The sequence below is a fragment of the Sylvia atricapilla genome, chromosome 2 (assembly GCF_009819655.1).
Source record: "Sylvia atricapilla isolate bSylAtr1 chromosome 2, bSylAtr1.pri, whole genome shotgun sequence".
Lineage (NCBI taxonomy): Eukaryota > Metazoa > Chordata > Aves > Passeriformes > Sylviidae > Sylvia > Sylvia atricapilla.
In genome coordinates, this window is record NC_089141.1 from 85,340,772 (window position 1) to 85,357,719 (window position 16,948).

A 16,948-nucleotide genomic window follows, 5' to 3' on the forward strand; every position below is an offset into this window, starting at 1 on the left:
TAGCATTTTTAAGCATCATGTAACCTGAGGACATTAACACATTAAAGAATCAAACACCATGATAGATTTTATTTTATCTGTAGGTGCAAACACCAAGTTCTTTGCACAATGAACAACCTGATTCTTTGCTCCTGCCATCTTACTCACCACAGCAAGGAAATATGGGGTATCATCAGACACAGCAGCAACAGCAACAGCAACAACTAACATCAAGAAGAAGGAATAGTTTATCAGAATCATCAAATTTACCACAACCTCTGCGATAAGAGTCCCACCAGCACAATCAATGCACGATTAGCTTTAACCAATGGGCACATGGGGCAGAAGAGAATGACTTTGTACTTACTGTTCTGGCTTTTGCACAAGCATTTCTCTCCAAGCTCTATGACAGAAGTACTCCCAGAGTGCAGACTGCCACAGACAGTGCATTCACGGCACGCTGGCTTCCATTTGCGCTGTGTCGTGAGCACAGGATGTACTGACAGAGCAAACTAAAAAGGAGCACTATCCTGTGCGGCCTCCATCACCACTGGGAGCATGGGAAGAGGCGCTCAATCCCGGCGTGTCACTCTGGAAGCCATCTGGCAATTCCAAAAGACTGTCAACAGACTCATGAGGTACTTGGCCTTCACTGTTTCAGTTCTTCTTTTGTGTAGGAAAAGCACTGCGTCAAAGGTCTATCGAGGAGAGAACAAGAGATTATTTTTATTATGATTATTGTTATTATTTTGCACAACTGCACAGATGACAAAACCTAGGCACTTTCTGTAAAGAGAAGTTTGTTTCTTTATTCTTGTGGCCAAATTAGCACATCCAATGGAGGAAAAAGCCCAGCCATTGGTGAAGATGGTCTACAGCTCATAACCCTTGATTTAGAATCTGAGAAGTATTATGCAGCTTACCCTAACTGTTCTTCATTACTGAAAACCGACCAACCAAAATACCAAACCCACAACCCACACTGGATCGTTTCCTACATGAATTGTGATTGCAAAGGAGAACTCAAATTGTAAGCACAATCATGCAACTCTCCAGTAGTACAACATGAAGCCTTCTTCAACCTAAACTCACCCACTCCAAGTCTCTGAGAAATATGCACTGTGTTTTGGCCCACTGACTCGGGATGCTGCAGACTATTACATATCTCTTTCATTATAACATTTAGGATTAAATTTTCCTTTGGAGGAAAAGAAAAAAGAAAATGCACTTTTCGCTTTTTTTGTATGTTTTCCGTTGATATGTTTCTATGAAAGATTTTATGTAATTATTAAATAAAAAGTAGTGTATTGTACAGCTGTTGTAATAATGACCTATTTCTATATAAAATAAAATTATATGGAATTATGTGGAAATTATTTTGTATATGAAATATCAACTCATTTCACAAGTATAAAGATTGTGCTTGTGCTTTTTTGTGAGTGGGTATTTTGTAATAAACTAATGAATTAGAAATGTTTTTGTGAAGGGAACTACTGTTTCATGCTATATACAACTCAAACTATTATTTTTTTTCCATTTAATGATGGACAGTTGTCTTTATTTGTAGAATAAAATAAAATAGCCAAAAGGCTTTATTGCAGGACTTGCACACATTTTCCTGTGACTGTTGAACTATGTGATTCACTTTAGACTTTTAATCTTAGCCACAGACTTGAATGGTGTATGGCACCCAGTTAGCAAAACCAAGTATTATCCCTTGTAGTTTTTGTCATGGCATAGACACTGAGAATGAAAGTTCAGGAAGTTATATTAGCTGCAAGTGAAGACAGCTCATTTTAAGCACCTTTAAAACTTTAAGCACCTTTAAAGACCTCAGACAGCTTTGTACTTTCAACCAAAGAGTTTTATATTAGCACAAAACACATGGTTTAAAGAACAGTTTGACTCAGCATGCGCCAAGGGCTTTGACCCATGTCCAGCTTTAGTGTTTTTAGACACAGCTATCCTGAGTTTTGGGGTACATTTCTTCTGGAATATTCACCCTGTAGACAATCTGGTTTCCACTTTAGCATCCTTGTGCAGACTCCTTTTCATGCTAAATTCAAATTGACTACAGGATGGAGCAGCCAAGGTACAGGCTTGCTTTCCCTCTGCAGACAGGGAGAACCTCCAGCACAGATTGAGGCAGGTAACGGAGCACTAGAATGTCTTCCTTCCCCTCAGTAAGACTGAAAGGGGTTTGCCCTCAGGGCAGCTTGAAACCACTGGTGCCAGCATTAGGTTCAACAAAGTGCACACATGGCCCTTCCTGCCTTGAGTACCAAGTATCACATCAGCAGGGCCCATGTGTTCTGTGCCATAGGGAAACAGTAGAGATAACTGGGCTAGGAGATGGAGATTGTGGAAGTAAGCTTTCATAGAAATGAAAAAAAGCTTGTTTTCCCTGAGTTTTGAAAAGAACTAAAAATCTCCTAAAGAGAGTCCATTGACAAAATTACCCCAGTGCTTCAGCTGCAAGACTGGTGGTAGCTCTGATGGGTGCATGTGTATTTCAGTCCATACAATCCCTCATTGAGAGAGAATGTGGGAATTGTGTCTCTAAGTGTTTTTACTGCTAACTTTAGTTACCAGGGTGAATTAGCCTGCTCATCCCTTTAAATTCTTGTATTCAGTGAAGCAAGAGTGACCCCACCAGATGAAGATTAGAAAGCTAGATGTGAAAGTTTCACCTAATGTCTGAAGGAAGCTCTCTCTTTCCATTAACTATAGACAAACCTAAGCAAAGGCCAGTTGACAAAACTGGAAGCCAACTTCTAAATCCCAGCCACTACTGAGAAAGGAGGGGACAAATCTGTAAGCCCTAAGTTTATGCAGGAATAGGTTAATGAGAGAATATGAGCACCTCAGAGGAAATGACTGTGGAAGCAGCAGCTGACAGATCTCAACTACAATGACAGGACACATAGGAAAGGAAAATTCCTTTAAGAATCTGTTCTACTCTCAGGGATTATGAACATCTCTCCCAGTTGCCAGTGGTACACCCAAACCAAACTCAGCCTTGGAGCAAACACTTTCTAAAACCAGTGCCACTGTAAGCTGCTAACAGGGAGATACTGTAGTGTGGGGTTGCCTTCTTCTGAGCTGGATTAATACATTATTTGGAAGGATACAGACAGCTCACAAGAGCAGATTTACGTCAAGACCTAGTTTTTCATGCTCTTCCCCATACACACATCCCAGTTTGGGATTATTGTCCTTGTTCTCTGTTGCACGCACAAAGCAATACCAGTCCTTCTCACAGAGCTGGGCTGTTCTAGTTCGTTATAGCCAAAACCCGGCTTGTCCCAACATAATCCCTCAGCTGGGGTGGGTTTCCCGGGCAGAGGAGTGATTACATCAGGCTACTGCCCCACGCCGGGATGTCTCGGTTCTGTCACGGGAACAAGCGCTCCAGATCTGCAAGAGGAAAAATGCTTGCTGGAAGCGCCACTGCGCCAAGCTGAGTTCCTCACACACCACTCCAAGGAAAAGGGAGAGACCCTACAGAGGAGGCGGGCGGGCACCGAACATCCCCGGTACGGGCACACACTGACACCGCCCCAAAGAACATCTCCGGTACGGGCACACACTGACACCGCCCCAAAGAACATCCCCGGTACGGGCACACACCGACACCGCCCCAAAAAACTCCCCAGGTACGGGCACACACTGACACCGCCCCAAAGAACATCCCCGGTACGGGCACACACTGATACCGCCCCAAAGAACATCCCCGGTACGGGCACACACTGACACCGCCCCAGAGAACATCCCCGGTACGGGCACACACTGACACCGCCCCAAAAAACATCCCCGGTACGGGCACACACTGACACCGCCCCAAAGAACATCCCCGGTACGGGCACACACTGACACCGCCCCAAAGAACATCCCCGGTACGGGCACACACCGACACCGCCCCAAAAAACTCCCCAGGTACGGGCACACACTGACACCGCCCCAGAGAACATCCCCGGTACGGGCACACACTGACACCGCCCCAAAAAACTCCCCAGGTACGGGCACACACTGACACCGCCCCAAAAAACTCCCCAGGTAGGGGCACACACTGACACCGCCCCAAAGAACATCCCCGGTACGGGCACACACTGACACCGCCCCAAAAAACTCCCCAGGTACGGGCACACACTGACACCGCCCCAAAAAACTCCCCAGGTACGGGCACACCCCGGCCCGGGCACACCCCGCGCGGCCCCGGCCCGGGCACGCCCCGCCGCCTGCCCGCCCAGCCCCTCCCGCTGCCGGCGCAGTCGCTCCCCGGCCTCATCCCGGAAGGGCTCCTGTTTCCCAGCGTGCCCCGCGCGCTCCTTTCCGGCCGGTGCCCGGGCAGGGTGAGTGTGCGCCGGGGCTCGTCCCGCGGAATCCGCCTCCATCCGCCGCGCAGACCCCGCGGTGCGGTGGGGTTGAGGCCCGGCCCGGCATGGGGGGCGGCCCGGCAAGGGGGGCACCGCCTGGGATCTCCCGGCGCGCCCGCGTTCGGCGGGAATGGGGCCCCTCTCCTGCGCTTCCCAGGCCCGGGGAGGCCTGCGGGACTCATGGGACGGGCATACGGCCCGTGCTATTGCTCCTGCGGGAGCCGGTCTGTCTGGCCCTGTCATGTGCATTCCGGGACGGGCTGAGCTGCTCTCCTGGGTCGCCTTGCAGAGGGAGCGGGCTTGGGGCTGGCCCGGAGGCCGATGTTAATGCCGAGTGGTCGAAGAGTCTCGGATGTGCTTCCTGCTCTTCTCAGGGAGATGGAAGTACAGCATCCGTGATGCTGGAAGGTTACTGCCTGAAGCCTGCGACTGGTGCTACCCCAGCGGTTAATGAAGCTTGGGTTTAAGTTTCTGAATGTGGGAGTTGTGGAGTTTGTGATGGACTGGGGGCGGCGGGAGGGAAGGGGACGGGAGGGGCCGAGAGGGGCCGAGATCTGCGTTTGATGTGTGCACGGTGCCTTTTAGCGTCGCTGAGATGGCTCCCGCAAAGAAAGGCGGCGAGAAGAAGAAAGGGCGCTCTGCCATCAACGAGGTAGTAACTCGGGAATACACCATCAACATTCACAAGCGGATCCATGGAATGTAAGTTCTTTTTGTCAGCGAATTTGGCCTTCCGTGAAGTGGCATTTGGAAGTGGGTTCGGTAGGTTTTAAAGAGCAGAGAAGGACTGTCCTTGGAGCATTTTATTTGTGGTTCCTCGTGCCTTAGTTGTGTCCCAAGGCAGCAGCTCTGTACCTGTGCAACCCCAGGCTTGGCTTATGGCTTTTAGAAATAAATCTGTTGCTGTGATTTGTGAGTGTTCTGGGATTAAAATAAAGTTAGATCGATTTATTTCTGTGTACAGGTGGTCATTCCTTCCCAAGCAAATGCTTAAATTTCAGCCCACTGAGAAAGTTTCAGAAATTAAAAACTGCTGTATTCAAGTTATTGACTTCATGTTTATCACGAAATTGTGTGCAACCTGAGATACGATTTGGGTTAAAGAGTATTTCTTGTGTGTAGGTAAGAGTAGCTTTTTAATTGATGAGATGCTGAACCTCAGGAAACCATAGTGGAGAAGTACTTCAGAGGAAACTGCAGTGCCCTTGCATTCTGTGTATGCCTGCAAGCACATGGAGGACACCATCCAAATCCAAACAATTGCTGCAGTGGCTGAAGTTAACATGGAATAGGAGAGAAATGAGGTGGTGGAGCATGGCAGAACTGGCTGAGAATGCGAGGCAGTGGTATTCTTTAAAGGGCAATAAGATGCTTTGGCCTTGCCTGTTGATTGGCACTTCATTCTGTTCCTGATGATCCTGCTGTCCACCTTTATTTTTGGGCATGATATGCTGGAGTTAAATGCTTTTTATTTAGTTCTTTTCTCACTTGCGATCGAGTACCCACTTCCCATTTCTAGCACAAAGTATCAACAGCAGTGTGCAGATAATATAACTAAATATATGCCACTGTGGGACCTCAGACACCACTGGCACAGCCCTGTGTCACAGTGTGGGTATAATATATATGGCTAAACACTCATGGTGCAGCTTTTGTGGATGCCCAGTCCTGCAGGATCTGGCCATAATGGTCATGAGACAGGCTATACTGGGGTAAAAACACAGTTCTGATGCTGGTATTGGTGCAGGCTGATGGCATGAAAGAAAGTAACCATCAAGTACTGATCAGCAAAAGTTGATATTCAGAATAACATCAGTTTTGTTCTGCTGTTCAGTACTGATACAGTTCTGTCATCCTTATGTTATTTACTGTTGCACTGCTTTGGTCATAGGACTTCTGTTCAGAGTGTCTGTGATATACCTCTGATCTCTTCAGTGTTACTGAGATATTTAAACGTTGACATAAAAAAGAAAAAAAAAAAAAAGGTTTAAGATCCAGGAGATCTCGTGGTCGTAAAATTTTACTCAAATTGTTCTACCTCGGTGGTTTCTATTAAAGTTAGCATCTGCCTGCCAGGGTAAAGGTCTGGTCAGGCTGGTGCAGCTGTTTGCTGTTAAGCACAATGCTTTGGTGGGTTGTATGTTTAGAGAACACAAGTATGTTGTTTGCAACAAGTGTCTAGTGCTGACAATGTCCTGAAGTTAAAGAAATGGGTCTTGTGTTTGTCCCAGAGGCTTCAAGAAGCGAGCGCCGCGCGCTCTCAAGGAGATCCGAAAATTTGCGATGAAGGAGATGGGTACTCCTGACGTCCGCATTGATACCAGGTTGAACAAAGCAGTCTGGGCTAAAGGAATAAGGTGGGTCTTTGCAATTTTCTGTACTGGGGAGGGAGGAAGTGAAGGATTAGGAAAAAAATTGTATACTTCTTGCAGTTATTTGTGTTTTCTTTGCAAATGTTTCCTTCTTGTGGCGTACACACCAGCCTAGTCTTTCTGTCACCTCTGTGTTCTGGTCAGCTGTCCTGGCATATTTGTAATAAAGCTCTGATAAACTCTAGGATTGAAAGAATTTCCTTCTACTTTCAATTAGAATAAAGCAAAGAAAAGTAGGAACGCAGCTTTGGGGGTGGAGGGCAGGAAAGAGAAAGGATTGGAGTATTGTAATACTGATCCCTTGATCCCTGTTGCAGCACACAGTTTTTATACTGACCTTTTAGTGATACCTACAATCCCAGGCTAAATGGGATTTGTGTGGTGTGTTGTTGGGGTGGGCGAAGCCCCAGCTGCTTTGCCCTGGAGAGGGCCAAGCTGAGGAGTTAAGAAAGGGGCTCTGGGTGAAGTTGTGAAATTCTAAGGCAAAAGACAAACTTTCTAGTCACGGAGACCTGTCCGGAGACCCACGAGCCCCCTCGGGATTTTATGTAGATCTGTTACAATTGATTGGTTTTGTACTCTTTTCCTCCCACCCTGGTGTCCCATAAAAACCCCTGGGTTTCCTCTGGTTGGCAGAGGTACCTCATCCCTAGACCTCTTTCGCTGGTACCCTTGCAATAAAGTACCACCTACGAAAATTCCACACGAGACCTCTCTCTCTCTCATCACGGCCAGCTAAAAGAGGGGCTAACTCATAAGGGCATGAGCTGAAATCACTGAGCTAAAATCACTGCTCTGCCCTCCTGCTGAGAAGCCCCTCTGCCAGCTGAGGAGCACCCTGACCCCCCAAGAAGCTGTCTTTAGCGAGACATCTTTTGGGGTGGTTGTGGCTCTCTGGGTCCCAAGCAGCGGACCCCTCGACCAGCTGGAATAGTGTGTCTGAACAGTATTAGGTTTTGAAGCATGCTGAACAAATGCTGCACAAAAGGAGGTGTGTTTTCGATCTTTTCTTGAAAGTACAAATAAAAAAATAGTTTGGGGACCAAAACCTACCACTTCTTTAAAAAACCACTGCTACAAAGGCAGCTGATTTGTGTGTAAAGATGGTCCAAAAGAAGTCCTGTGGGGAGTCGGACCTCTTGAACTGTAACAAAAATTTAACTGATCTGGACTGGTGCTTTGAGAGATGCACACGGGTTTAAACCATGTCTTTTGGGAATTAGATCTGGTCTATGACATACATTGAATGCTTTGCCTGGCATCGTGTGGCCAGCCCTTCCTTCCAAAGCAGTGGGAGGATGAGACTGAGTTATTGGGTCTTAGAGGCAGGAGCTCTCTGTCTTCCCTGTTAAACTGCCCGGTTCATAGCAAGGGAAGAAGTAGCATTGGAACCAAGAGAGAGCATACATAACTCCAGAGCTTTGTAGTGAGGCTGCAAACCAAGACTTCCTCATATTAACTGGTACAAATGCAGTCTGTGGAGCAAGGAATCGCCACGTCTGTGCAGTGTTTTTACTAGTTAGAGTACCTAATGTATGCAAAGTAAAGTACCTTCCTCTGGAAGGATCAGCAGAGGCTAAAATCACCATGTTTGCTGGTATGATATTCTGTGATCTACATAAAACAGTGAAGAATGCTTTTGACTTTGACAGGGAGTAAAGCAAAGCCAGTTCCCTTGTCTAATTGCTATGATCACCTGATGTAATAAGTATGTTCTTGGAAAGGCTGTTCTTGGAGCAGGGAGGAGGAGGTTCCTTCATATATTCCGTGGAGCAAAGTGCTTTGAGCAGGAGTTTCTTAAAATCTTGAGTTTGAGGTGGCAGGTTATATGAAAAATGGTGTGGAGAAAAAAATTTTGTGCATACAACAGCATATTTTGGGCATTATTAGGTGAGGAAACTAAGCTGTGATTTGCCTATAACAAACAAAATCATTAAACAATTTAGTTATCATTCCATGCGTTTGTGAGGAAGAGATGATGATCAGTTTTGTGTTCATAAGTAACACCTTGGTTCAGGCTTGATGCCTGAATTTTCACAACTTCTTGCATAAAGATAGGCAATACTCTGATTTTTGACAGAGGCCTTGGGCTTTCAAGGTAGATAGTTGAGGTTTTTCCTCACTATTTTATATTGTAGTAAGAAATGCTTGTCAGTAACAGCTGCTTGCTGATGTTCACTGGATGATCATCTTCATGGTGTATTTCCTCAGTAGTGGACTGATGATGCACTTCTAGCTTTATGGTCCTACTGGATTATGAATTCATCTTACTCAAGGCTCAGTTAAATCTTACCTGTTAACTTCAATAAAACCAAACAAAACAAATTTTTAAAAAGCTCCTCTAGGGCAAACAGTACAGTATTCTAAGGTTTTGCTCTTGGTATGATGTTGAGAAAGAATTTCCCTATGAATTCATGGGTTTCATTACATACTTCACTGCAAATTAATCTGCTATCTTCTTTTAGGAACGTTCCTTACCGTATCCGTGTGCGTTTGTCCAGAAAGCGCAATGAGGATGAGGATTCACCCAACAAGCTGTACACTCTGGTTACCTACGTACCAGTCACAACATTCAAAGGTAAGGAAGGTTCATGCATCTCCTATGCCCTGTTTCTCTGAACAAAAAGGGAACGTAGGACAGCTCCTCCTGTGGTTCAAAATTCAGATGAAAAGCACGCTGCAAGAGTCAAACCACTGGCTTAACCTAGCTCTCCTGCAGAGAACAGGGCTCCTGATCCACGTTAAAAGGAAGTGAAATGATCATGTAAATTTTGAGAGATTGAAAAATACAGGCTGTAGTTACAGGTGTAGTGTTAAGGTTTGTTTTCCCATGTAAAGCCCATCTGATGTCAAAAGCTCAGGCAGGTTAAGCTCTCTGTACTTGTCACCTGAGAAAAATTAATTCTGTAAATACAGCTGAGTTTTTGTTTTAACATTTGGAGAAATACTTGTCTATATAGTTTGCTCTTTCAGAAGTATATCAGCAGACTAGCCTTGAAACTGTAGGTGTACTTTCTTGGGAAGACTTCCATATATCTTAACAGGTGGTGATAAAATGTCTTGTTTTGCAGGTCTACAGACAGTCAATGTGGATGAAAATTAAACAAATTTTCATTACAATAAAAAGATAAAATATATTCTTGTTTTTATTGTCCAGTCTCTTCAAGCTCCCAGCTGTGAAGCATTGAGTTGAACAGGTACCAGCCTTTTAAAGTATCTTGCTTTCTTTGAATTTGAACATAATGGTGTAATTTTCTTAATTAAAGGTACAGCAGATTTACATTACATGTGAATGGAATAAGGAGGAAATTCAAGTGTTCTTTGTGGATGGCAGAGTTGTGGTAGGGTTTTTTTGTTCTGGGTACTGAAGAGCCTTTACACAGGTATTTTAAGTTAAGGTCAAGTTTGTTTAAAAACAAAACAAGAAAAAACTCAACCCAAACTGATAAATCAGTATTTCACGTATGTAGTCTCATGTGGATGATGTGCCCCAGTGGCCTCTTAGGCAGACTCAGTAGGCCTCTCCCAGAACAGCTCAGTGTGCAAAACAGAAACAGGGTTTTGATTAGTGAAAGAGTTGTGACCATGCTACCTCAGGGTATTTGTTTAAAGCAGTAGGGCTAAGGGCACTTAGCTTTCCTAAACCAGTAAATACTGTCAATGCCAGTCTTGTACAAAAAGGGTTTATTGAAAAGTGCAAGTTTTCACAGACCAACATCAGAAGCATGTCCATGTACACTTACCATTTCAGCAAGACATAAAAATTGGAATACAATCAAATATATTAAAATAGTTTCAATTACCAGCATTGAAACAGTTTACAGTATTAGTGCAAAAAAAGGCAACCAAAACAAACTGTGGGCAGCAGATGAGAAGTGTTTTCTTTTCCCCTGCTTAAAAAAAAAAAAATTAGACAACTGGAGCCAGCCTCTGCTCTCCCAATGCGGAAGAGGGCTTCAGTGTCTTCACACTGTAGACAGATGTTTCCTTTTACATTCAAAACAAGAACATAATAAGTCAATGGCACAAAACAAACTTACACCCCCTTTTATCTTTTAAAGCTCTTAAACTGAAAACCACAGATCAACAAATTGTGGACCAGAAGTCCACTGCTACCTGAAAGCCTTTTACAGTATGTCCTTTGGCATAATTTCAGTGCATTTCATCTTTGACATGTTGGCTGCTACTGTGTGCTTGGTTTTGCATGTTCACTCCGTGACTGGCAGCTCATTCCATTTGTTCTGAGACTGTATTGATTTAGCTTTGCATTCTCAAGCTTTGGTTTCAGTTCTAAGGGTTTTTCAAAAAAGTTAACTAATGATTGTTCAGTCAAGAGGGAGGCTAAAATATGTTCAAAAGAGACAGTCCAGTCCCCTTCAGTCAGAGGTGAAGGCTGAGAGTCTTTGTGAGGGGTCTTCACAGTGTCAGTAAAAACAGCATCCTGGTCTGAAGCAGAGGCCTCGGGCTGCAGATCCTCGGTGAACTCATCTGATCCACTCCCCAGGCTGATGCTCCTTTGTCCTACTTCTCCAATCTGAAGTAACAGTGTGGTCACAGTGGCAATGGCTTGATACAAATCGTTCTCCTCTGGATCTTCATGAAACATGCTATACAACGTTTTGCAGAACTGAATGAACTCCCTCTGTAAAAGATGAAAAACCAGCATCAAAGCCCTGAAACAGCCATGATAAGGATCACTGCAGGAATCAGGTGGGGCACAGTAGTGCAAAGGCAGGTGGAACGCTGTGTACGTTTCTTTATATGTTCTTTTATAACGTCTACCTGCTTTTTAAAAAAATGTTAGTGAAGGGATTTCAACCCCCACTGGTGCTAGGAAACCCTGTTTTGATTTCCCTGTAATCAAAAAGGGAAGAGGGCAGTGAAGTATTTTGATGCCCTGATGAAGGAAATCAGGACCTGCCAGATGATCTGAGGGCAAGTGAGATACAAGGCCAGGGATAATCCCTTATTATCCCTTAACACAGTGGGTTATAACCAAAGTGGCCATCCACGGGTCTGCAGGCAAACTCCCCTTCTGCTGTTTGTCTCCCCTCTTCCCAGCTCTTCTGAAACAACTGGAGCTCTTCCCTGCCCAGCTCCTTTCTGTCTCCCTTGCTCACCCATCACAGATGGTTATCAGGCTAGAGAGGATGTCTCCATATATCCTGTTAGGAAAGTTGTGACCCTCAGTGAAATGCCTTTATGAGATCATGAGCCCCTGCAGAGCTGACAGGCTAGGTGCATACCAGCCATTTAAAATTTCATTTAGCAACACACACACAGAAGGGATTCTGGGGGCAAGCCCATATTTCTTTGTATGTCTGTACAGTTGTTATATTAATGTGAGGCCCTTTTCCCTCCAGTAACTTTCCTTATACCAACAACACAGAGAGCTACTGGCATTAGGAAACAGATGGTAAGATCGTGGCAACGTTCAACTGTTTTCCTGCAGTTTTAATCAGCATTTGGCTAAGATTGGGCAAGTTCCAGGTGTGATAGACTAAGAAGTTACTGGTTTGGTGCAGAGGAGGTATGGGAACACAAAAATGTGCATTCCTGGGAATTCTTAGGCTTAGGAGGAGGAGGAGGCCTTTTTGCAGCATGCATAAGCCTGTTTGCTTGCATGTTCTGCTGCAGGTAAGGGTGAGTCTGAAATTCTATTCACCAGCCAATCTGAGCAGGTAGGATGTTCATCTGCTAGGATGGTGGTTTTTTGATAGTTAAGAAGTTTTTAGCACCTGCTCCCTGGATCAGAGGAGCCCAGTCCTCAGTGCCTGAAGGATGGAATGCAAGTTCAGGCTGATGTTATACTTCATGAGAGAGAGCCAAACTGCTGAATTCAATAATTTCATTTTGGGTACACTTCTTTAAAAACAGAATACAGTCTCTAAGGTACATACCTGGCTCATTTTTGGCAATTCCTTTTCAGTTTTAGTATCCTTTTCTTTGGCTAGATCCTTCAGCATCTGCTTCAATTGCTTTTGGTAATCTACTGCATCACCTTTTTTGGAGCAGACATAAAAAGGAGAATTAATTTTCAAGTCATTGGAGTAAATTTACATTTCAAAATAAACCCCAGAGAGCAGAGATAACGTGGTAGGGATCACAAGTGGAAAGTTGGTTATCTCATGCAGTCACATTAGAGAACCATTCTGGACATACCATTTGATTTTCCAATGACCAGTGGTCTTGATGTTGACAGCAAAGGATTCTGTAATGGTGACTGGCTGTCTCGTTCATTTTCTGTGAGAGCTGTCCAAGAAATGTGACAAATGTAATCCTTTGAATTCAGCACGATTATTTATTTTTCTAAAATTTACATACTTGAAGAAAGCGAAGTAATTGTGCAAAGATATTTTGCAAATGCTTTTTTGTACTTGGGAAATCATACTGTAAAATTATGTTCCTGTAAGACTGGTGCTATAGCTGGAAGCTTGCCAAGAACTACACATTTAATTAAAAACTTTGCATGGAGGAACTACCACAGAATTTTGTCACCTAATCAAAACTGGATGAAGATATACAAGGAGATCTCTACTGTACATGGAGTACAAGCCATTCAAAAACATTCAGTTTGTATTTTCTCTGGAAGTAACCACATAATTGGCTGCAAAAGATCTCTGAATGCAAAAGATGTGTGAGCTTTGACATTGTGATCTATACAGTTCATCCAAAAAGCTTCCATTTGTAATTAATGGAGTAATTTGTGAGTGTATCCTGTATGCACATCCTGTATTCGCCCAGTTGGAAGGAAGCAGGATGGGGTTCTTCATTAAGCTTTTCCCAAAAGCAAGAGATTTTTTGGGGAAATGGAGGTATTAATTTCCTTTCAGATTTCTTACCTGGTGGGATATGCAGTTTATATAGTAACTTTATCTTTTCATTCATTTCTCCATTATACATAACATCTGCAAGGAAAATAAAGAACAAGAAGGAAATGAACCAGAGCATTTACTTCCACAGTTTAAAATAAATCAGGCATCTCTCTGTGCACAAAGGATAATTGTTTACACGGACAATAAACATACGGCCAGTGTGTAACTTTAGGTTGTGCCTGTCAATGCGGAACAGCAGGTGACAGCCATCTGTTTTGTCTTTGTTCTTGTGAAATAGACTGGGAGCACCTAACCCTATGGAGCTTCAGCATCATTTAAAAATACCGAGGAGGATGACAGGGAATCTAGTAAAGGCTGCTTGCTGCCACAGATTTACAGAAACGTGAAAGGCGAGAAAAAGATAATGTTGGGGGCATCCTAGTCTTAGTATTTCTCCCCTTCAGCTCTTACTGCTGTTCTACAGAGTAAACCCAAAGGATGTAACTATTTCACGGGTAATATAATTCACATTTTCAATGACCAGCAAAAATTAGATTCTAAATTTTCAAACGCACTCAAATACTGTGAAGAACTTTAACTTAAAAGCTGTATCTCTCTAAAAATCAAATAAAAAGAGAATACAGGGTGCCTTAGTGTTCACATTAAAAATTCTAAAAATCGTAAGTGGAAAGAATACAAAATTACTGATTTTTACTGAAGCTTTGAATTTCAGTTTCTTCCACTTGAGATCAGACAACAGTTGAGATCTCCCACTTTCTCTTCAGCCAGATTTTGGACAGGTAGTCTCACGTATCAGGACAGCTGGTAGCCTCAAGACCAACCCCAGCACAGCCCTCAGTCACTGCTGGCCAGATGTTCTTTGTTCTGTTTACTGTCAACATGCAAGGCTGGCAGCAGTCAGCTGTGTAAGGTTAAGTCTTCAAGAAGCAGTTTCAAAGAGCTACACTGAGATTTCAGAACTGTACTCAGAGTAACAACTGGGTAGAGGGAATTTTCTAGCATTCTGTGTAGACCTAATTGTAATTCTTAACTCATACAAGATTTTCAATGAAATCTGAGAAATCAAATATTATAATACAACATTCATGCACATCCTTAGGCTGTCTTTTAAATCAAATTGACTTCAGGTGACTGAAACACAAAAAAATGAGTATAAGGTCACTGATACAGGTCATTACAAGCCCTAGACACCAATCCCCTCTGCCAATTATGTGGCATTTTAACCCTCCTGTCTTCCCCACGTGCCAGCCCCTGCCCTGCCCCGCCGCGCAGCCCGCAGTGAGCCCATACCCAGGCAGGTGGCGAGCCCCTTGAACTCGACGAGGCGGTCGCGGTTGTCATCCAGGAGGCGGAAGGTCCTGTGGGCGAGGAGCTCGGTGTGCTCCCCGCAGGTCCAGGGCGAGAGCAGGCGGTAGAGGCTGGCGAACTGCTGGGCGTCGATGCGGTACTGCTCGGCGTACGGCCTGCTGGGGTCGTGGCGCTCCGACACCGCGCTCCCGCTGCTCTCCCAGTAGCACCTGAGTAAATGTTCCCTCTAGGAGAAATCGGAGACACGAGAGCGGTTGGTGCGGGGCGCAGCAGCAGAGAACACGAGCAGCAGAGAAAGGCATTCACGTCAAACTGTGCTGTAACGTGCTCGCAATTCCTCTGTGCAAGGTGCCATAGTGAGACCAAGACCAGCCCTGTGTGAAAAAGCAAAGCTTTCATCAGAGCAGCCAGCCGCTCTCACAGTTTCCAATGGATAAATAATAAATATGAAGGGAGACTGGGCAGATTCTTGAAAAAAATTCACTGTAGGCTACTAAAACTCTGTTTAATCACATCTGACCAGGATGTCCCTTAACAGCCAAAGAGGGTCACAAAAAATACAGAGCAAACATAGGCTTGACCTGCTCATTTATTCTCTCTCAGACCTTTCCATCTGGATACTGTACCACTGGTCTTCTGTTAGAGACAGGCAAAACAAAGAGTCTCAACAAAGCAAGCTGTCCCTGGGAGAGCAAGGGAAATAACAGAAAAGGAACCACTACCAGAAAATGGAAGTAGGGGAGTGTGAGCTAGTCAAAGATCAAAAACCAGCAGTGAGGAGCAGGAGGGAAGCCCTGCAGAACAAGCCCCAGCAGCATTGTCTTACAGCCACTAATGGAGGCAGGATACAGCTGCTCTTGTGGGCAAAGCTGTGTAACACTAACAACATACCACAGTCATATTCTCAGTATTTATGGCTGTGAAAAATACACAGAAGAAATAGTCCATTAAGGGAAATAATTACAGCTTGGACCTCTAAATCAAGTATATTTGTATAAGCTTAGATGTACAACTTAGATGTCTCCAATTTTATGTTTTATCAAATATCAGCTTGACAGAAAGGAACTAAAACTGCTTTTAGTTAAAAAAAAAAAAAAACAACACCAAACTATTAGAAAATTTTGACTAAATGACAGGGGCACAAGGTTGTCAAGTTTAAGGTTTTTTCCCCACGGAAAAGAGAGTCTGCCTTTAAGGAGCATTTAGAGAACAAAATTTAAAAGCACTGCCAAGCTCCCACTGAGCAGAGCTACATAATATTTAATTTATTCTGCATATGAAAGTTAACAGAACCTAACTTGTCAGGGACCATTTCCAAGCAGAAAGTTAGCAAGAGCCTCTGGAGCAGTTCTCTGAAGAATCAGTAAATCACTATTCCTCTTTAACAACTGCGCAACCACAGAAAGGACAAAATGGCAAGATCCCACCCAGGGAGCACAGCCCAGGCAGAGGAAGGAGGCCAGTACTCCACTGCCAAGCAACAGCTGGAATTTATGCCCAAAGAAGCCTCAATGAGGTGTATCGCCTGCTCTTCAGGGAGACCAACCTTGAACAAGTCATACAATTCCTCTAAATCTTCAGGAAGAATTGAAACATCTGGGATGACAACTCGGAGCTTAAAAATAAAGAAAATCATGTTAGTGACATCACCGACATGGGCAGACTCATGAAGTATACTTAGGTGGAACAGCTGAAAAGCACTATTAAAAAATCTTTGTGGTGTTTCCCCCTTTTTTATGCTCACCAGTTGGACAGGTCCATGAAAAGAGAAATCCCTCAAGGGCTATTATAAACAAAGATGGGAAGTCCCTAAGCTGCAGGTCACAGAGGCCAGGGACACATCGCATGGTGCTGTCCCTCCTCACACTCTTCCCCAGGCATCTGCTGAGGGCTGGCCACAGTCACAAATAAGGTGCTGAGCTGGACAGTCCTGCAGTTGTTCAGAACTTCAAAGCCACCCTAAACTATAATAACGCACATGGCTGCCAAACAAAAAACACCAGCATCCCAGGAAAGAGCTCTTTGCAGAGTCAGCAATGATTTTTCTCAAGACCTGGTGGCACCTTTTTAAAAACTA

The 16,948-nt window shown here is 44.2% G+C and overlaps 3 protein-coding genes across 6 annotated transcripts in view; 2 read left to right on the plus strand and 1 right to left on the minus strand.

The window, feature by feature from the left end:
* NPAS2 (neuronal PAS domain protein 2) overlaps positions 1–1,577 on the plus strand; it is a 105,308-nt gene extending 103,731 nt beyond the window's left edge. For all 3 annotated transcript variants that reach the window (XM_066313681.1, XM_066313682.1, XM_066313683.1), the window contains one exon: positions 84–1,577. In XM_066313681.1, the coding sequence (XP_066169778.1) occupies positions 84–266 (183 nt within the window). In that variant the 3' untranslated portion in view covers positions 267–1,577. The remainder of the gene's footprint in view (positions 1–83) is intronic.
* A 2,680-nt stretch (positions 1,578–4,257) lies between these two features.
* RPL31 (ribosomal protein L31) lies at positions 4,258–9,864 on the plus strand. Its single transcript, XM_066313665.1, has 5 exons — positions 4,258–4,331; positions 4,941–5,057; positions 6,587–6,712; positions 9,193–9,305; positions 9,799–9,864. The coding sequence occupies exons 2-5, from the start codon at positions 4,951–4,953 to the stop codon at positions 9,828–9,830; spliced, it is 378 nt and encodes a 125-aa protein (XP_066169762.1). The 5' UTR covers positions 4,258–4,331; positions 4,941–4,950; the 3' UTR covers positions 9,831–9,864.
* Positions 9,865–10,394: 530 nt separating this feature from the next.
* Positions 10,395–16,948, minus strand: part of TBC1D8 (TBC1 domain family member 8) — a 47,808-nt gene continuing 41,254 nt past the window's right edge. For both annotated transcript variants that reach the window (XM_066313664.1, XM_066313663.1), the window contains exons 15-20: positions 16,418–16,486; positions 14,854–15,097; positions 13,570–13,635; positions 12,890–12,979; positions 12,628–12,728; positions 10,395–11,369 (exon numbers count right to left, since the gene is read on the minus strand). In XM_066313664.1, coding sequence (XP_066169761.1) covers positions 10,911–11,369; positions 12,628–12,728; positions 12,890–12,979; positions 13,570–13,635; positions 14,854–15,097; positions 16,418–16,486 — 1,029 coding nt within the window. In that variant the 3' untranslated portion in view covers positions 10,395–10,910. The remainder of the gene's footprint in view (positions 11,370–12,627; positions 12,729–12,889; positions 12,980–13,569; positions 13,636–14,853; positions 15,098–16,417; positions 16,487–16,948) is intronic.